Below are 20,219 nucleotides of genomic sequence, written 5' to 3'. Positions count from 1 at the left end.
CAACGTATATCTTGGAAAAACCTGTGAGGTGTAGAAAACCTTGAAGATACAGACAGGTGGATCATTTTCATTCTTGACCGTAATTTGACCGAATAGAGTGGAGACGCGGCCTGAGTGGGAACTCCTTGCGGCTCTGATGTTCACACAAATTGGATACAGGGCGAATGGCCTATCAAACCATTGCTAATTAGGTTGTGCGGCAAGTAGTAGACAGGGAAGTGGATGAGACCCATCAAAAGGCTGGAACGTCCAAAGATAGCCGATCGCGCGCTAAGCGGACTTACATGTAAAATCGGGAAATGAATTATCTCGTCTCATGACGGTGTTGTAGACAAAGTTCAATGTGGAAAAAAAAGGCACATAGGCAACCAGTAGTAGGGTAGGGCTGATGGTACTGTAGCTTACGGATTGTGCCGAATAAGTACAATTACGTCAGCGTATTTCATGACAGATTGAACTAAAATTTTGTTGGTGACTAAGGATCGTGATTGCAATATCATTTTTTGGTAACCTGACTACAGAGCTTCTAGCAGCAAAACGAGCTCAACGAGACGCTCGAGTGCTATTGACTAATCTAAACGCACAAGAGTTCTCATTATCATTGACATGCTCAGAAAGGCCGGAACATGGGCACAGTCGTCTGTTAGATAGCAGAAAAGCTTAGTTTGCAAATACTAGTTTGTAGTTAGCACTTGTGCGTTAAGTGAGTGGCTTGCCACGATGCAAACTGGCAATAAGAAGCGTGTGGAAAATAAAGTTTGAAGACACATGTCCAGAGTCCTCCGCCATTTCTTAGACTTCCCGAGCGAGACATTACCCGGACCTGAAACTGAAAGTTCGACATACGACACTCGACAGCGCAGATACCTTCGTCATATTTGAAGTTGGAGGTCACCTAGTTGTTCCGTGCATGCTTCTTTAAGATTTCCGTATTCTGCAAAGTAATTGCCTCAGCCGCAATCGCTTGACGACATATGAAAACTTTTCGTGTCCATCAATTGGCCGCGTAGGGGTCAAACGGAGGACGGAATGGAGTGAATTAAGTCCCGCGGTGAAGTCAACCACTTTATTTCACATTTATTAAATGTAAGATACTGCTCATTATTTGACCGAGTTCCTATGACTTACGAATGTCTGTCGCAGTAAATGGTTTGGCAGCTGCCGTTACCAGTGCCGTTTGCATGTACTGTTGCTTACGGGGTGTGCTGCGATTTACACTTTGGGTGTGGTGGGGCGCGGAGCGATCCCATCGGGCGAACTGGTTAGGACAAACTCGCTTGGTAAAATAGTGTCATTTTCCTTCAGACCCGTTAAGCGTTGCCGGTAAAGAAGACCAATTGGATGTCGGAGTGAATTCTTAGCCTCTGGCATATAGTTTCGATTTGCGCACTCATGTCTGTGCTGCATCTTCAAACTCAATTGATCAAGATTACAAGTTCCTTTCTTTCAAAAATAAGGTTCCTGTACCTGGGAGGTCTTACCTAGGAGCAGTAAGTGCAATCTAGCCTTGTTTGCGCCGTCTCTCGGACAACCGTCATAGACTGTGACCTTATTGGTACATAGTGCATATAGACAGCGGAGAAGGGTAAGTGGGAGCTGTCAGTTTCGTTTGGGTAGTCCGAGGCGACCAAAGACATTCGCTTATGCACATCGACTACACACACTTCACATATACACCAACGTCTGTAAAAGCAAGGTCTGAAAGTGGTAAGACTGCGCGACAGCAATTCCAAACAAATGAGATAACCAATTTCAATTGCAGATCTAGTGCTTCTAATAAAGTAAAATGAATAACCGTATTGATGTAATATACAGAAAAAAAAGCCCAAAAAGATACTTTTTCTACCAGAATTGCAACTCCATCCCACAACCAAAAATAAGATGCAAACAGAAACAAGACGAATTCTAAGATGACGAAATATGCGTTGATATGCCAGGTTGATATTTGGCACCAATTACATTCAACATGCTTTCAGCTCGCGCAACGTTATCACGAATAAAACTCCACCGCAGCCGCTCGACTGTGTCCTTCTTTTGCTGCCATTCCGATGAATTTAAATGTCCGACCCGCTGCAGCACTTGTAATTCGGTCTCGTGCTCGCCTTGAAGCCAGACGGCTTCAACTGGGATCTGCGAATGCGCAACGATGAATTGCTGCGACGCGATTAAAGGGGTGCCGGCTATAATCGATGTAGCGACCGTAGACGAAGCCTGGGACTTCAGATAATGTTCGTTGCCAAGGGTCGGGATGATTGCAACGCCCTTTGACATCTCCTGGAAGAACTCGAAAAAGTTGAGGTTGGTAATAAATCCAATCTTATGGCTTAGAACGTCTGCAATTCGTGGAATCAGGCCGGAACCGACAAGGCGGAGATTGATGTCACAATCGAGTTTGCCGTATTCTGCAAAGATGGACTCATAGTTGCGTCGCTCGGCCTCAAACTTCCCCGGAATAATGGCAAACGGTGCAGCAGAGTTGAAGTCGAGATTTTGCGGCGCGGTAAAGTTGAACACTGGATGGAACAATAGCGGGCGGTACTCTCGCCCAGGTGTCTCCAGATATTGTGGGAAATTGGACCGGATGTAGGTATGTACGTGTTGCGACAGCGCGGCAAAATGCCATTGTCCGCGCTCGACCCACGGTCGCATGAACGCGATCTCGTTGGCGTACTGCTTAACATTGCGGTAGTCCCAGAGATGGGCTTGGTGGACGATGCACATCACGTGGGCGCCATGCGCGAGCGCTACATGGAGCGACTTGCCAAGCGTGCGCATGTCCTCCGGGCAAGTAGTCAGGAAAATAAATTCTGGATTGACTCCGGTTCGGTCGACGGGTGTGACTCCTGCATCGAGGAGAGTTAAACCGTCGCGCTGGGGTGGCATTAGTGACACATACAACAACGCACCCTTGCAAGACTCACCTCAATCTCCATGGCATTGCGAAGACCCCACTTGCTCATGCCGTCTTCAGTCGAGAAAAGAGTGATGTTGATGTTATCAATGTGCTTAAACGTCTCAATAATTGGCACGAAGACCTCAAAATGATAGTTGGGAGTGTTGACCAAGAAAACATTCAGGGGATATTCGGAATGTCCCTTGATTGGCAAATTATTCTTCCAGGCATCCTCGGTCGTTACCGCATTGCCAGATCCAATCGATTCGCTGAGTGGCGTCTCAAGCGAAAACAATTGACCATGAGCTATTATGCCGTAGTAGTGGAATTTCGCGAGCAGCGAGAGGAGGTACAGAGCAACAAAGACTTGGATGCCGATAAGTATCTTTTGGTTCTTGCTCAAGACAGCAACAGGTCGTTTCCATGCCGGCAGCTGCGTCTTCCACGTAGGAAGCGAGTTCGTCCACGCCGGGAGCTGGATCGTGATCGATGGCGTCGGTGATTGGGGAGGCGAGATTACGCTGGCCGGGCTCACTGGTCTACCAGGCGATGAGGAGGGAGCTGGAGGAGCGTAGGCAGAGGACATCGTGATCAGTACTGATTGGAGATTGGCAGAGGGGGAATTGGCACAAGTAAATAGAGGACTATATATATACCCATGTTACCACAGTGCCCGAGGGCCAGCATACAGGAGGCTATTGAATGTAGAGGGAGTTACGCCTGCATGTTGCAGAGCACAAAGCTCATTTAGACACAGTGTACTGCGCGCAGCCACCTGCCAGGTATACTTAACTGACAGGCAAGCAGAGAAACTCAGAGTATTAGCAATGCAAGAGTATGTACGTAGTCATTTCGACCGCTTCAGCATGCTGTAGCAGCTCCGTCGTTTGCTGATGACATCTCGTCGAAGCAGCAACTGGACGCGCGAGCAGAGGCCCTGAACCTTAAGCAAGGTACCGTGTCGAGCCCCCGGGGGTCTTTCTGACCTGCGTCTAATTGACCGGTGGTTAGGTCAGGCGGCCATGGTGCCCTTCCGCATTAGCGTGCGTTAGCACGTGTTTCCGCGGTACTCTTAGCTGCCAGATATGCCAGCGGTGCACTAGTCCAACCTAACTGCTGCAATTGGTCCACGCTGCGTCCATTAGTTGACTTTGGCCGAACATTAGCTATGATTATATGAATTAATCAGCGGGTAGTGCGGTGCACATAGTTAGTCAAAAAGCAGCGCCTCAGTCCGCGCAAACTGTGAGATCGCTGACAAATTTGACCTTATCTAGCTTGGACAGCAAAATATTCCTCATGTCCACTAACAGACAGCTTGACCTCCTCATTCAATATCGGTATTGGGAACTGAGCACGCGAACGCGAACGCTGAGTCAAGATATATTTTCTCGCGTGTCAACGGTCGCTAGCAGCTTAGTTATGTTACTTTGTATTCATTGTCGCCCATCTCAAATTAGTGACCACTGTCGACTGTCGAGGGCAGGTCTGTGCAGCGATCAACTGATTGTCGATTCAATCCTGCCGTCGCAAGTCTATTGGAGTTTTCTGACAGTATCATCTTAAATGCGCCATTGCTCAACTGTGACTTCTGCATCACACTGAACGCGTCCCACTTTGCTGAGAAAAAAAATTCTGTCAACTCTCTTTCGTCAAGGCAACGCCAGTGTCATGATTTTGCACCGTCTACAGTTTCCTATTCTCAGGAAATAATGTATTAAGTCAATTCTAAAGGAGTATTGCACGCCCCGTCAGTAATTTACGAATGTTGCCTTAAAGTCCATTAGCGTAGCGCGCCAGTCGCAATACACACGACGAATACGAAATTTAATTCACGCATTATCAGGGTAACGGATTCGACGCATGCTTTCGCCGAAGTCATGCAGCCACAGACTCCAGCAGATCTTTTTTTTTCTGGATCTAAGTCACGAGAAAGTCTCACCGTGACATTGCCCGATACCGTAGGGCTGTTGCCGGTTTGCGATATTTGGCGATACGATATCGGCATTCATAATGTCTGACGATTGCCGATTGACGATATTTATCGTCGAGGCCCTGGTCCGCCGATACTATATCGCAGAAACCTCGCGATATCGGCAAATCGGCAGAATAACTATGTAACATTTTTGGATCGACCACTGCATCTGCTATGTATACACAATTGCGTTGTGCCCAACCATAATCATTCGTAATATCTCCCATGAGCATCGTGGGGGCTCTGTAGTCTAGGGGCTTACAGCGAGTTGTCATCCTCTCAAAGAGAGGCATTGTGGCAATATGACATTAATTGTTAAACGGACCATAATACTACAAATGTCGTGCTCAAAGAAAGTTCGTGTTCAGGGTATCAACTACTAGACATTTAATCATCGGTGATGATACGATTTGACGATATCGTGTCGTCAAGCTTCTATCGTCGGCCGATATAATAGACGATAAGCATCGGCAGACATAAAGTGCGACGATCCCGATTGCCATGCCGATTTGCACAACGTTATGGCTAACAGACATAAATACGCAAGCATCAGGATATGTCTGTGTATATATATCGATCTGATAATCCCTTGTACTGGCTTGATTATTTGGCGCTTGCGTTTGGCTTGGCACGAAATTATGTAATCGTGTTAGGCACCCGGCGAATATCTTGGACTTGCCACAGAAACTCAGTCATATTGCACCAAGTACTATAAGTAAAATGTTTAAGGGGTGGCTTTGATCTTGCTAATGATAGATCAGCGTGTGTTGTGTGAGATCATGACACTACAAACAGTAACGAGGTCTGCAAATACTACTGCGTCTATGGCTGGGGAATCGTACGACGTCACTTGTCCTGACGGGATCTTCGGCTATCCATTTATGCCCAGAAACGAGGGAGGAACCGTTGACTACAGACCTGAAATTGGCACGTCAGAGAACCCCATGATAGAGCAGCATTGACGTGTACAATTATTTTTGAATAGGGGAGATGTCGCGGCAGCGTTGCATTGCAGTCTGCTACGATCCAGAATCGACGTTTCTCAAACGAATAGTCAATGGGCAGATCTCGTGGAGTAACGCGACCATGCCGATATCGAATTGTTCGCAAGCATTATTAGATATGATACTACATCCTGCAAGGTATTATGGCGTGCATCTGGTCCAGCACTTAGTCGACGAGTGCGCGCGAACCACGCAGATGAGACAGCAAGTACTACAAGCATTAGCTCATCTTACACGTCAGAGAAAAGATATAGCGGGGCATGTCATAGTAGTCATGGAGCATATCGGTGGGATTGCACCGTTGAGGAGGAATGGATACTAGGCCACCTGTACTACGAACCGTTGTTCTATGACTGTAAGAGGAGGTGGGTGAACAGTTTTAGAAGTTTGTGCTATTGTAGCGAATGACAAATGAGATCCAGAAGAGTTTTGCGTACGCAGGTTTGACCAAGACATTCTACGCATTATAGATACATGTTGGAGCCAATATCAATGCGATCAGCTAAAGAGTAGTGTCATTGAAGCTGATAATGCGTACCCTATGGTGTGCGTTCTACAGTAGTTATTACTGTTGAAAGCAGAAGTACAGGTCGATGCGAGACGGAACTAGACCAGTGCAAATGATGTAAGTCAGTACATCAAGCCTTGGTCTAATCAGACGCGAAGCGTAGTCCCATTTCAGGATTCGCCAATGGCTTTCCAATCGCATGGTAGTACGTGAAATTGGTATAGCATCAGACGATCCTGGCCTGCCAGAGAGGGAGGCGATCTTCCACCGAGAGCCAACATTGCCACAACTAGGCCTGTACAGTTGGCCCAGAAATAACCGAAGAGTCTCGAATGGCCAATGAATATGCAGTATTCAAGCATCTTTATCCGACGACGCATTAATTTCATCATAAGACTCGTACACGAGACTCGCCGGCACGCTGTTCTTGTCGCAGACAACCTTCGCAACAATGGGTGCCTGAGAAGATGGCGCTTGATCATGCTGCGAAGGATTCGCGCCTGATCTGCAGTACATTTTTTGTCTCTCCTTTTGAAAGCATCCAATTGGATTTTTCCGTCAAAAAGTGCAGATAGGATGGGGAAACTGTCGAGCGCGTAGAGGTTCTAACAGTATCGGCTGAATCAAGACCTCTGCCTCGGGCTTTCCCTGTTATATACTGATCGATAGCTCGCAAGCTCTGCCACAGACAGAGGTGATGATTATACTTACTGTTGTTGGTTCGGAACGCGATACTGGCCGCTGTCACTTCTATCACCAACTGTGAGTTTCAAATCGGTAAAGTATCCCTATGAAATTATGCAGTACCTGCGAAATTTTTGTCGGTATGAACAGTATTTGGCGTCAAGCCTGCATTTCGCAATGCCGTGAAACACTTCGTCAGTCTGCGTCCCCTCTTGCTTCTTCATGGAGACTGCGCGTGTCCAATAGAAGGTAGGATAGGGGTGGAGATACTAAGTCGTACTCGGTGAGCACGCAGTAGAGCTCGTATCCGTGTTTGTTTGTACCAAATGTGGAGTCCACGAAGACTTCTGTCATTTTGGCGCGGCTATACTTCTCGTGATTAATAAAACATAGGGTCACGAAGGCCAACTAGACTCCTGGTTCTTGGAGTCCCTCAATAAGTTGGAATCCACCCTGTTCACGCACGACGAGCTGGGCAGATCTAAAATCGTTGGCGGCATCTCTTTCCCACTCGGATTTTGTAATAGAAAGCCAGAAATTATACACTTGTTGCCTTGTGATAGTGTGCAGGTCTGTCTTTTCTAATTCCGAGTCGTTTGCCATTTGTATTAAATTTTGGTATATATGCCGTGGGGCAAGTGATATAGTTTCTTACCTCTTCGGTCATATGGGAACTTATCGGTTTCCATATGGCACTTGTGTTCTGAAACCATCGTTCTAGATTCGTACACCTTAGACATTGTGATATGAAGATCTCCCTGACAGTCAAAAACTTCCGTTGGGACTAAAGGGGATATAATGTCAGCGATAAACGGAGGATTCAATTATTGTGATACGTAAAAAGTCTTACCTGTGTACCGCTGAACGCGAAAAGGATCCCGCTCAAGTTTTGCTTCACTAGATCGTGAACAAGTCAATGTAAAAGTAATTGACCCTCAGGTTTCACATTGACGCGTCGCATGTGAAAGAAGTAACCAGTGCAGTCAAACATGACATTCCGAAGAAGTACCGCTGCGCGTTTTTGTAGGACTTGATCAGAGGTTTGAGTGCAAGTCTTCACTGAGATGTCGTTGTCGATAAGGAAGGTTGACGGTAAGCGTCGCCTTTGTTCTCAGAGATGGAAGAGAAGAATCGAACACGTGGCTGTCATGCTGTTCTAGAAATGAAGTCACAGCCTCCACAAATTCTTCATGTGTGTGGTAGCACCCATCAAGACCAATCCCGGAAGGCTTCACGTTACACCTGTCCTCCTTCGACGTTTTCTGCAACAACCTATTACCAGCCATTGCCTACTCCCGAACTATCAAAATTATTTCCTCGACGCACTCTGTCATGACATTTTTTTGCAGGTCTTGAAAACGCGGCCGTTCATGCCGGAGTACATTTGCTGAAGCTCGTGAAGCGGCGGAATAGTGTAATATTGAAGACTGATACGGTACCGTCCACAAGTACATGTCAAGGCAAGGGTAAGCGTAGTTTCCCTCCCAGCTGCACAAAATTAAGGCAGAATATCTCTACTAGAGCCTGGTCACATGTAGATTGGAACAGAAAATGCAAATATAAAGTATGGCATGGGCGTTTGCCTCATCATATCGAGCTTGATCCAGCTAATACCGGTCTTCCAACTACAACATATTCTTCTCCAGCAATGGGATATCGCAGAAGCAAAAAAGCCGTGATCGCGAAGAACAGATACGAATTGCTCTATTAGCAAAAACAATGGATTGTAGCAGTATACTGGTGGTAGCTGGGTCAAGGCCCCCCGTACCCTACGTTGTTAAATTTTTACATTGATAACACAGCAGAGTTGGAACAGACGATTGCGATGAAAGTGGAATGTGAGCATGTCATATGTAAGTCAGCCGAGATCAGACTTATTTGTCACCATGTTGATAAGCTTATGTTTTCCTTATGAAGTGTGCAGCTACGTTACTCAGTTTCTCAATGATATCTAATGACACGTATAACACTCTTTACGAACTCTTAATACAATTCTGCTTGTTACTCGGGGTTACTCTTTAATGAACTGGAATTCAGTCCTGGTCATGCGTGTGCTCGATGTATACTGCGCTCAAGTTAAGCCAACAGACTCAAACATTAGCTACAATTCATTAGAAAGGAAAACAAAATATATATCTCCTACACCGATAGGCGCTTCTCTCCAAACGATGCGCTACTCTCAACAACGTCGACGACGTCACTCGTCTCATCGTCAGTAGTAACCGCACGTTCGACATATGTTTCCTTCGCAGGCCAAAGCTTACATATCACGAAATACGACAACACCGCTGCACCGAAACCATAGAGAAAGCCGACTTTGTAGAGATGTACCATCCCAGTCGTCGCTTTTGCTGACGACACCGTCGGGATGAATCCGGGCAAGAGCGGCACCCATCCGATTGTGAACGCCGCGAATGCACGCCAATTGACTCCGTATTTGTATCTGTATATGCCGTTGAAGTTGTAGAGTTCATAGACATCGTATTTTTGTTTATGAACGAAGTAGTAATCCGAGACTAGGATTCCACAAAGTGGCCCGAGCCACACGGAGTAGCCTGACATAAAATTCAAGAACGCTGGTGCGGAAGTGAGGATATTCCATGGCGTCAACACCCACGCTCCGACGACCGCCGATATAAATTGTCCACGGCGGATATTAATGTATTTCGGGAGGAGACAGTTCATGTCGTTCGCCGACGCTAGGGAGTTTGCAGCGATGTTGAGGCCGAGCTGGGAGAAGTAGAATGAAAGAGCACAGAAGAACGCGGCCGCGCGGCCTCCTTTGGAGGTCCAGTGGTTGATGACGAGGAGGGGATCCCATAGGATTTTGCCGTAGAGAATTTTCGAGCCTGAGGCGACGACGACGCCAATAAAGGTCATTACTGTGGCAGTCAACGGGATTGCGACCGCGGTTACATAAGTGTCGCTTCTTCGTCGGGCATAACGGGAGTAGTCGGGCGCGTTGACCATGAGCGTGGTACCGCCACCGATGTTGGAGTTTAACCCTGACATGAATGCCCACGCGAGCGCTGTGCCGGACAGAGTGTTGCCTTGCTTGAACAGCGATGTTTGACCTAGACCAGCTTCTTTGATGGTCCAGCCCATGATTGCGAAGGCAACAATGGGAGTCGTAATAGACTTAAGAAGGAAGAGCCACTTGACTTTGTGTACGCCGACGTAGTGGAAGGGTAGACAGCTAATGAAGTAGATGACGTATGAGATCATGAACTGCGTCGTGATGTTCGCAGACAGGGGAAGTGTGTTCTTGACATTGTGGAAGGACGGCCAGATGGCGTAGATCATGGACTGCACGCACTCTGCGCCGGTGTATGTCTGGACGCCATACCAGAAGATACCGACAATCATGCGCATGACGATCATGAGATACGACAGATAGTACCCGTACGACGCGCGGCTCTGGATCGAGAAAGGGATGTGGAACTTTGTCCCGCCGATGCCATTGGCCGTGATGACAACACCTTGGATGATATTGGCGAGAGCAATGCAGACAAGCGAGAGTTTCCATGACAAGCCGATGGCCATGACCGAAGCAGCCGTACGGAACCCGGACACTGATAAGTGGTCGGAGATCCAGAAGAGCGCGTCTGTATGATGCGTCAGTATGAATTATTGGCAATTGATCCGAATAGTCTCACAGTGTCGACCAAGCCATGTCCGCTCTTCAACCGGCACAGGATCAAGATCATGGTTCGAGTACCGGCCTTCAGAAGCCGAGTCGAGCTGAATCCATTTGTCCAACTTGGTCCAGAAACCGACCGGCCCGACAGGCTGGGCGTCGCTCGCGACCGTGCCGTTACTGTCGTAGTCTGCGGCTTTGACGTGCACGTCGTAATTTCCCTTCGCGTCCATCGGATTGTCCTGTTGGGGATTAACAAGAACAAAGAGCTTTGTGAAGCAATATAAGTGAGTTGATGGAGTATCTGCTTATCGCGTGGCTGTGCCACGAGGCAGCACGGAATCTTGGATTCGGCGAGCCGCGTGTTTGGACATGGTGGCGACCGAGATAAGCTGACAGTCAAGTCCCGCTAAGCTCAATGGCGACTCATAAGTATATGTTGGCAAGTTGGCAGATGCCGAGCCAGAAACTGTATACAACAGTGATAAGAAGCTTGGCGAATTGCTGTTTTGCCGTAACAATGGCGATAAACTATCAAAATCGCGTCAATTTATAGGATCGACGAGAAAATTTACTGCGTTTGGTCCCTGCACTACGATAAGTGGTCTAAGCATATGGCGCACGCCCAGTCACGGAAACTGTTGGATATACACGACTATCACAGAAATAACTTGATCAGAAATATCATGCAAGATTTGATGAGAAATCGAGTGTTACCCATTTCGCGATTTAAAGCGCGACTCTCTAGAAGCTAATCAATTGGTCGAAACAACACGATGACCATTATTGGGTTTCAATACAGTTCGTACGACTCTCAAACCGAACAGGGTGAAATGGACTGGGACATGGCGAATGCAGTGAGAGATCTATCTTCTATGTCCACCTAATCTGAGGTGCAATCACTCATCATTATCTTCTGCTATCTAGCTAGTGCCAGATTGGATGCAGGAAAAGGGTACGCAATCTAAATAGCGTGTGTGATGTGCTGCGCAAAACTCGCTTAACGTATGCTTCTCCTCTTTAAGGTTTCGAGTTAAGCTTTGTCCAAGAGTATCTGCGAAGCCAATACAGTACAAGCCCCATTATATTACGCAGCGGCATATCGAGATTAACGTTTTGTTGAAGTGGATAGGCCGAAGTTGGCAGGGAGTATCATGCAATTCGACGACAGGGGTTATCGACTTACAGTGAATCGCCTTAAGCGGGGTGCAGTTACTGTAGCCCCAAATGCCTTATTCCCCCCTGGGCTCATGATCTACTCTGCTGTCCCGCTACTGGCGTAGCAATCGAGAGATAGCTTAAACCATTAGGTGAGAATAACTCATATATAGAGAAACGTGACTCTGTGCGCTAAATGTGGTCAGAGAGACAGGTGACCACATTGAGTTCTAGATTCCGCACTGTATTCCGTGTGGCTGGTGGCGGCGCGATCGAAAGATAGACTACCGGCCCACAGGGAAAAGCAAGTTGATCATAGTTCAAGCTGTGGCACATCTAAATATATACAGACGCTGCACGGGCAATAAGTCATAAGGAATCCAGATATGGACTTTTATTTAAGATTAGCTAGAGTGAAATTTGTCTCACTTAGTATGATACTGTGCCGTCATTATTATTGTTGCGCTAGAGCATTATAGTGATTACATGACATAGCAAGTCCATTTCCACAGTATAGATCGAGATATAAGTCTACTATTCAACGGTAATATACGAGCTCCGTATCCCCGTCCACAATGTCAACACCCTCCCGTAATTCTACATCGTCCATATTAATCTCATTCAAACTAGCCTCCACTCTTAGCAATTTCGGCAACGTCCGCAGTAAATACGACACACCAGCCGCGGTGACACTGGTGCGGTATATAGAAACTTTTTCTAAGGACTTCATTGATTCGAGATCCCGGATTGTGCTGTCAGTAATTGAGCGCGAGTTGGAGATGTTGAGAAGTCTGAGGTTCGGGCAGAGTTGTGCGATTAGTTTCAGCGGGCGGCCGGCGTACGAAATATTACTTCCCGGTCTATACGACGTTGGATGAGCAAGAAAATCCGATCCGCCGTTCTCGGCTTCCGACGGATCTATTTGCTCCCCGAAATTCAGCGGCGGGATGCTGTTGACGTATAAATGCGTCAACACCATCGGATTCAATCTCGCGACGAAATCAATCAGCTTCGGACCCCGGAGATTCACAGCTGACAATCGCATCGACGACACAGAACTCAACTCATCAGTCTCTACTAGTCCCAAATCGTTGCCTGGATTCATGTCGGCATACGACAACACGCCGTTTTGCATCACGCATGTCGGCAATGTAATCGGTGTGCAGTACGACACGTCGACCCAATTTAGGGATTTTGTGAACCGTAGGGCTTGCGGTATAACTGATTGAAAGAAATTAATAATCTTGAGTTTCGGTGTCCACTTGCTAAATTCGAATTTCTTGCACTGCTGGTTGATTCCTCCCACGAAATGGCTGTCACCCACAGAAGTATTCACCATCACGCATGACAGTGACGAGAGATGCGGCAAAATTTGTAACAACCTAGACAAACCTCGAGGCGAAAGACGGTGCCGTTGCGGTGCCTGAAGATACCTGTAGTCGGTCGCCGGATTCTCCGGATTGAATATAAACGTGCCGATGGAAAGTACGCGCAGGCTAGAATGTGGCGCGTATGCGTTACTGTCGTTTAAATACACAATCTCATTGTCCGGCACAACGATATCATGCCGATTGTAGAAAGATAAGATTTTGAGCATTGGAAGATCACCATCTGCTAATCTCTGGACGACTTCCACTGAATCTGCCATGCAAATTTCTAGCGACTTGAGGTTCTTGAAAACTGGAATCTCGACGCCGACGGTATTCCGAAACACGGACGTGCGCATTTGAATGTCAAGTTTTTCAAGGTCCGGATACGCATACCGTTGTGAGTCGCCGTCGAGCCCAAGGACATGCGTCACGCAGTCGTTGACACCCCAGTACATTATATTACAGAGAACTATGCTTCGCACCCGGCGCAGTTGCTTTAAAATAATTTGCGCGCGAAAGAACGGGATCGGCCAGCTGAGTTGTGTGAAATCGACAGACACACGGCGGGCGAGTGATGCGGCTACCACATCTTGCCACGATTTGGACACGGACTTGAGACGGTAAAGACGGAAGTACGGCAGATACCCGAGAATATGGTCAACAAGTTCTGGCGGCAGTCTTGTGAGTGGATCGTGGATTCGATCACTTTTCGGAAAACTATTACCATCAGTTTCTTGTGGCGGCCACGATGGCTTGAGGATCTGCACTTGTTAGCAAGGTCAATGAGAGAGCAATACTGCGTACCTTCTGCATCTCGGGATCATCCCCCTTCCCAACTGTCATATAAAAATGATGCACAAACTCCAACGCATTCCGATCTTTCATAATTCCACAAATCTTCGCCGCACAAACGTATCCCTATACCTGTCAACATTGACTCCATTCCTCAAAGACTTGAAATATACGCACCAAATCACGACTAGGCCACGTTCGAATCATCTCAATCGCGTCCCGTAGCGCGAGATGTAAATGCCCAGACTTCACAGCCACGGACGACCGCCGAGCGAGAATGTCCAATTCAAGACCCCATGGCCCATTATCTATCGTCATTAATTCTAGTGCCTGAAACTGTCCCATCAGCCTCTCTCCACATCATCTACATTGCTCCCGGATCCACATTTCATGCATAATATAACATACACGAGTGAAAAGCCCATATGCACTCTCGCAATATGAAAACTTGTCAAGAACATACTCGGCCAGCGCCATATACGTTGTCGCATTGAACCCACGTTCCAGAGCGAGGTCGTGAACTGTTTCCCATTGCAGTTGTCTTGCGGAGTGGTGTAGGTATTCGTTCCAGTCGTCGATGGGCGCGAACGGGTCGGTGGTGTCAGTCATTGCTTCGAGGGCGGCCTGGCAGGGTAGTTAAGATGGCTACGGTCGGTAGCGCCATAAAGCCAATTCTATAAGAACCAAACGGTATTATACATCATTATTCACAGACTCATATTAGTATTCGGTGCAAATGTGAAGAGTGTTCACGTGGATTGGTTGGTCATGGTCCCAATATAACCGCCATCGCGTGCCACACAACTCCGATCAACAACGCACACACAGGTTATGAAATTCAAAAGGTGAGAGCGGCTCCAGATAAGTCAGCTTAACTCTGAAGATAAGGTAGACATCTAACAATAGTAGAGCATATTTTGCTGTTTTAGTTTAACTGCTACGAGACAAATTATTACCCTCTAGTGAACTGGTTCGTTCTGGGAGAAGGTTACACTTCTTTAATAGTTGTGGTTTCTGGATCGGCTAGCACTTGGTTATTACGTACATACTCTTATTATTGAAGTGAGTATGACGAGAAGACATTTAATACGAAGTGATGATTCCAAGAAATTTCCGTTAAACCACTTCATAACCACCTCGATACAACGAATCTTGCAACCGGTTTTGGGCACACAAGATCGACGTCCTCCACTACAACTTGCTCCAGACATTTTGCAAGTCCTAAGCCCAACATAATTTAAAACCTCCGATAGCGCCGCACCACACCCCTAACCCACCAGATTTAACCTGTCGAAGTTTTTTGCTCCCAACGAACACACTAAGTTTGAGAAACTTTTCTCACCTGTCGCCCTCATATCTCTTTGACAATTGCTAGCCGATTTGAAAATTCTTTCGCGACAAAGCCATAGCTATAGTAAAGAGGAAAATGCCGGACGCAGGATTTTCCCGAAAACGGAAACATTCGGAAAAACCAGCAAAGTCAAAGCCATCACCGAAGACAAACCAGATTTCGAGATCCAAGGAGAACGGCCACAAGCAAGTTAACGACATGAGAGTTAAGAATAAGAAGCGGCCTGTTGTGGAAAGTGGAGATGAGGAGGTTGATAATGATATTGATGAGAAGCTTGTTGCGGATTTGGATGCTGAATTTGACGAGATTGAGAAGGTGCTGGACGCAGGTGTGCAAGATGAGGATAATGAGGAGGACGGTAATGCGGGTGGCGAGGACGAGTTCGACGATGATAACGTGCCTGAAGTGAGCGACGACGAGGATAACCAAGAGAAAGAGTCAAGTGAAATTGCTTCCCGATCGACCGTTATTCCGTCACCCTCCGAGAACAGCACACCAACTCTATTTACAGACCTGAAGCTCTCGGAACCAACTCTACAAGCACTGACAGAAGACATGAAGTTCACAACTATGACGAGTGTGCAAGCACGCACAATCCCTCCCCTCCTTGCGGGCCGGGACGTTTTAGGTGCTGCCCAAACAGGATCGGGCAAGACTCTCGCATTCTTGATCCCAGCCGTCGAAATGCTCCGGTCGCTCAGATTCAAGCCACGTAACGGCACGGGTGTGATAGTTGTTTCGCCAACGCGAGAACTCGCGTTGCAGATATTCGGAGTGGCCCGGGAATTAATGAAACATCATTCCCAAACATTTGGCATCGTTATTGGTGGTGCAAACCGACGTGCAGAAGCGGACAAGCTGGCGAAGGGTGTCAATTTGTTGATAGCGACTCCTGGACGACTACTCGACCATTTGCAAAACACCCAAGGTTTTGTCTTCCGGAACTTGAAAGCACTTATTATCGATGAAGCTGACCGGATTTTGGAAATCGGTTTCGAGGATGAAATGCGGCAAATCATCAAAATCATACCAAAGGAAGATCGTCAGAGCATGTTGTTTTCCGCCACGCAGACGACTAAGGTTGAGGATTTGGCGCGCATTTCACTGCGTCCGGGCCCGCTGTATATTAATGTCGACGAAGGGCGCGAGACATCTACGGTAGAGGGTTTGGAACAGGGGTACGTTGTATGCGACTCGGACAAGCGGTTCTTGCTTCTGTTTTCGTTCTTGAAACGCAATGTCAAGAAGAAAATCATTGTGTTTTTGTCGTCCTGCAACTGCGTCAAGTATTTCGGCGAGTTGCTAAATTACATCGACCTGCCCGTTCTCGATCTCCACGGCAAACAGAAACAGCAGAAGCGGACTAACACGTTTTTCGAGTTTTGCAATGCCAAGCAGGGTATTTTGATCTGCACGGACGTTGCTGCACGGGGTCTCGATATTCCGGCTGTCGATTGGATCATCCAATACGACCCGCCGGATGATCCGCGCGACTACATCCACCGTGTGGGCCGAACCGCGCGAGGGACACAGGGCAAGGGTAAGTCACTTATGTTCTTGCTCCCATCCGAGCTCGGGTTCTTGAGATACCTTAAAGCTGCGAAGGTGCCATTGAATGAGTACGAGTTCCCGACGAACAAGATCGCGAACGTGCAAGGCCAATTGGAGAAACTTGTTGCGGGGAACCACTGGCTGCATGAGAGCGCGAAGGACGGGTACCGTGCGTATGTGCAAGCGTATGCGAGTCATCATCTCAAGACTGTCTACCAGGTTGACAAGCTTGATCTGGCAAAGGTCGGCAGGGCATTTGGGTTTAAAGTGCCGCCGAGAGTGAACTTGTTAGTAGGGGCCGGAATGAAAGGTAAGGAGAAGAGCGAGAGGAAGAAATATAGACAGCATGGACGCGGTGGGAATGGCAAGAGGATTCGCACGGAGTAATATGAATTGATCAAATTGGGTTAAAAGTTGCGCATCGTGTATTTATATGATCGTATTGTATCGTTTGGGTTGTAAATTGCATATACTTTGATTTTGTGACGTAAGTGCAAGGGTCTGTTACTTAAAATTTAGGCCCTAGACGACGTAGGGTTACTCTGTGATCGTGTCGTCGATCAGTTTGGTGAGTTGGGAAAAGAGCAGTCACGCAAATGTCCCAACACGCGCAGATGACAACTCATAACGGGCAAAAGTACCCGGCTCGGAACAGCAACAGAGAATAAGTTGGCGCAAGTGATGCATGAATTATATTCGATTATTATATAATTAGGCGTGCAATACGCGGAGACATTCAATTGTACACTATACTGTAGTGCTCTCAGTTTACAATAGCGAATTGGCCGTATTGCATGCGACGTAGGTCTGATGACGTAGTGGAAACCGACAAGCGATGATAGAAACGCTGATCGCAATGCAATTGCTATTACCGCACTAGTAATGGAGGATGCGATTCGCACCGCAGTCACACTTCGGCAGGATTGCACACTGACCATCGGAACTGGTTGCAGATAGTGCGTGTGGATTCTGCTGGCTGCTGCTGCTTCAGACCATCTCAGGTGGGGTTCGTTGGGAGTTGGGACCAAAAAGGCCCAATGAGCTCTGCGTTCAACTCCCAGCGCTTTCGTCCCGCGTTAAACTGGGGCGCGTTCTACGTAAGTGCTCCCTACTCGGCGCACTTAGAAAAACTAAGACAGGCCTAGGGTCTGCTCTAATCTGCCCCCACAACAACGGCTGTGGGAGCTGCACTGTCTGTACCATTTCGCGCCCCGTCCCCGTCGGGCTCCACTTAACAGCATCAGGTCAATAATCCATTTCACCCATCGCCTGTTCTCCTGATCGGATCCTGCTTCCAAATTACTACGTCTCTGTCGGTCTACGCGCTCCATCACTATTGACCGCTCGCATTGCACTGCTGCTACTGCTTATCTTCCAAGTTCAGCTCATCTTAACAGTCCCCCCTGGACTCACAACTAGCCTCCACCCGGTTCGCAAAGCTTCCAACGCTGTTCCTGATATAAACGACCTGTGTGTGAGCCGATACCATTCAACTGACTAGATCGCCAGCTGACAGTCAATATTTGCGCTTTGTCCGTCCTATCGGCCAGTCGCGTTTGCGCAATTCCTCCATCGCCGCTCGCGTCCTGCCCACCCAGACTCGACCTGTTCTCCTTGGCCGTGGAAGTATGCGCTCCCAATCTGTATCGACGCTTTTGGTACCGCTGTTTGCTAACTCCTTGCCAGTCTCCATGTCCGCCGCCCGCTGCTGAATCGTGTTTGCCTGCCCATGTCCTACTACGACGCCGTGGGCCTGCTCGCCATCTGCGACGCCATTGAAACTGTCGAAGCCGCCTCCTCTGCATCCAACTCGTCTGCTTCGCCTTCGCCTCCACCTCCTGGTCTGGCCCATAAGACTCTCCGAACTGCGTACCATCACTCTCACTCGCACTCGCACTCGCACCACGCCCATATCCACGCTCACCACATACACTCCCATTCCTCCCACTCGAGCCACATCCACCACCATCACTCCCACCTCTCACATCATCCCCGTGGCCCACCAGCGAGCAGTATCAGTAAGCTCCCAATGGACCATCATCGTCGCCATATTTCCGCCGGTGATCTAAGCAGTCTCGACATGGACGGTCTGAGCGAGAGTGAGTCCCCGATATCCATGGCTCCGGCCATCGACCCTGCCTTCCTTCCGATCGATCCCGCTATCGCGGTGCCTGATTCAGATGGCTCATCTCGAGCAGAATCCGAAGAGGTTAAGGGCGAGTATACTACATCCCCTCCTTCTCTATTCCCGTCTGAAGCGCTCTTTGCTGCGTCACAATCCCCACAACGAGTACCGCAGTCAAAACGACAAAAGCCGGCCTCGACTGCTTCAAGTACCAAGCCCAGCGTGTCACACACTCCACCAGCATCTTCATCTTCGTCAGCCATCCCGCCAGAATTGCGGAGCGAGGAATGCCATATCTGCGGCCGCATCTTCCGTGGGCCAAAATCGTCTACACACAAACAACAGCACATCCGACGGCTGCACCCCGACGACTATCAGCCTAAACGCGGCGGTAAGAAACGCGCGCTGAGTATCGCGAGCGCGAGCGCGGAGCAGCCAGTCAGTGCTGCCGAGCAGACGGCGTCCGATGGCAGCTCGTCCGCGGACAGACGAGTCAGGACAAAGAAGGAGACCGCTGTCCCGGTAGCAGTACCAGTAGCTGTGCCTGTGGTGCCTGTACCGGTGTCTGCAGCGTCGGAATCAAGTACAGGCATGCGCCCATCAGAATCGTCATTTCTCGAATAACCTCTAGTACTTGACTGATTAAGTACAATAATTGACAAAAGTTAGACTTGCTTTCGTTCGTCACTACAACTATTAAGAAATTTTAGTTATGTTATGTAAGACTTACAGGATCGCGTATACATTATGACCTCGGTGTAGTTGTTGTTGTTTTTGTCTTGCCTCTGTTTTTTATGTGTACTTTTCCTGTAGGCAAAAAGTCTCGCTTATTGATTTGTATTTATACGCTATGTATGTGACTATGTATTTTGGGTGTTGTTTAAGCAGTAATTGTCATAGACAAAAGAGATTGTTGTACGTATAATCATTGTTTTCAGTATTTGTTAGTGTGTTTAAAGTATACATGTATTTTAGTGCAAAATATACAGTAATTAGTTATATTATTATTATTTATAATTGAAGGTTAATGAATTCTGAGGTTCATTGGCTTTTGTCGTGATGTGACTGCACCAGATCCCACATTGTTAGGGCAAAATGGCCGTCGCAATAATTTCCCTGCTAGCTAAATTCCGTTGCAAGTTTGAGAACAATACCTGCCTTCTTGTCAGCA

The 20,219-nt window shown here is 47.7% G+C and overlaps 6 protein-coding genes across 6 annotated transcripts; 2 read left to right on the top strand and 4 right to left on the bottom strand.

Moving 5' to 3' along the window:
- Positions 1 to 1,738: 1,738 nt before the first annotated feature.
- On the bottom strand, positions 1,739 to 3,786 carry V1508DRAFT_390098 (uncharacterized protein). The gene is made up of 2 exons (XM_066937909.1): positions 2,922 to 3,786; positions 1,739 to 2,871 (listed from the first exon to the last, which is right to left on the bottom strand). Exons 1-2 carry the CDS (start codon positions 3,477 to 3,479, stop codon positions 1,906 to 1,908), a joined length of 1,524 nt encoding a protein of 507 aa, XP_066794152.1. The 5' UTR covers positions 3,480 to 3,786; the 3' UTR covers positions 1,739 to 1,905.
- Positions 3,787 to 6,734: 2,948 nt separating this feature from the next.
- On the bottom strand, positions 6,735 to 8,350 carry V1508DRAFT_405722 (uncharacterized protein; the record flags this gene model as incomplete). Its single annotated transcript, XM_066938715.1, has 10 exons — positions 6,735 to 6,801; positions 6,822 to 6,853; positions 6,895 to 7,130; positions 7,295 to 7,436; positions 7,479 to 7,645; positions 7,720 to 7,848; positions 7,915 to 7,956; positions 7,998 to 8,118; positions 8,156 to 8,239; positions 8,300 to 8,350. 10 exons carry the CDS (start codon positions 8,348 to 8,350, stop codon positions 6,735 to 6,737), a joined length of 1,071 nt encoding a protein of 356 aa, XP_066794151.1.
- An 853-nt stretch (positions 8,351 to 9,203) lies between these two features.
- On the bottom strand, positions 9,204 to 10,934 carry V1508DRAFT_358465 (permease for cytosine/purines, uracil, thiamine, allantoin-domain-containing protein; the record flags this gene model as incomplete). The annotated part of the gene is made up of 2 exons (XM_066937063.1): positions 9,204 to 10,669; positions 10,721 to 10,934. The coding sequence occupies 2 exons, from the start codon at positions 10,932 to 10,934 to the stop codon at positions 9,204 to 9,206; spliced, it is 1,680 nt and encodes a 559-aa protein (XP_066794150.1).
- Positions 10,935 to 12,397: 1,463 nt separating this feature from the next.
- Positions 12,398 to 14,630, bottom strand: V1508DRAFT_434148 (uncharacterized protein; the record flags this gene model as incomplete). The annotated part of the gene is made up of 4 exons (XM_066942012.1): positions 12,398 to 13,990; positions 14,034 to 14,147; positions 14,199 to 14,351; positions 14,430 to 14,630. 4 exons carry the CDS (start codon positions 14,628 to 14,630, stop codon positions 12,398 to 12,400), a joined length of 2,061 nt encoding a protein of 686 aa, XP_066794149.1.
- Positions 14,631 to 15,270: 640 nt separating this feature from the next.
- V1508DRAFT_422455 (P-loop containing nucleoside triphosphate hydrolase protein) lies at positions 15,271 to 17,432 on the top strand. The gene has a single exon (XM_066941033.1). The coding sequence runs from the start codon at positions 15,448 to 15,450 to the stop codon at positions 17,308 to 17,310; it is 1,863 nt and encodes a 620-aa protein (XP_066794148.1). The 5' UTR covers positions 15,271 to 15,447; the 3' UTR covers positions 17,311 to 17,432.
- Positions 17,433 to 18,423: 991 nt separating this feature from the next.
- On the top strand, positions 18,424 to 20,053 carry V1508DRAFT_224592 (uncharacterized protein). The gene is made up of 2 exons (XM_066936277.1): positions 18,424 to 18,549; positions 18,610 to 20,053. The coding sequence occupies exon 2, from the start codon at positions 18,653 to 18,655 to the stop codon at positions 19,670 to 19,672; it is 1,020 nt and encodes a 339-aa protein (XP_066794147.1). The 5' UTR covers positions 18,424 to 18,549; positions 18,610 to 18,652; the 3' UTR covers positions 19,673 to 20,053.
- Positions 20,054 to 20,219: the final 166 nt, after the last annotated feature.

Source organism: Lipomyces doorenjongii (genome assembly GCF_038497915.1).
Source record: "Lipomyces doorenjongii strain NRRL Y-27504 unplaced genomic scaffold V1508scaffold_50, whole genome shotgun sequence".
Lineage (NCBI taxonomy): Eukaryota > Fungi > Ascomycota > Lipomycetes > Lipomycetales > Lipomycetaceae > Lipomyces > Lipomyces doorenjongii.
This window is presented reverse-complemented; position numbering and strand designations above follow the sequence as displayed.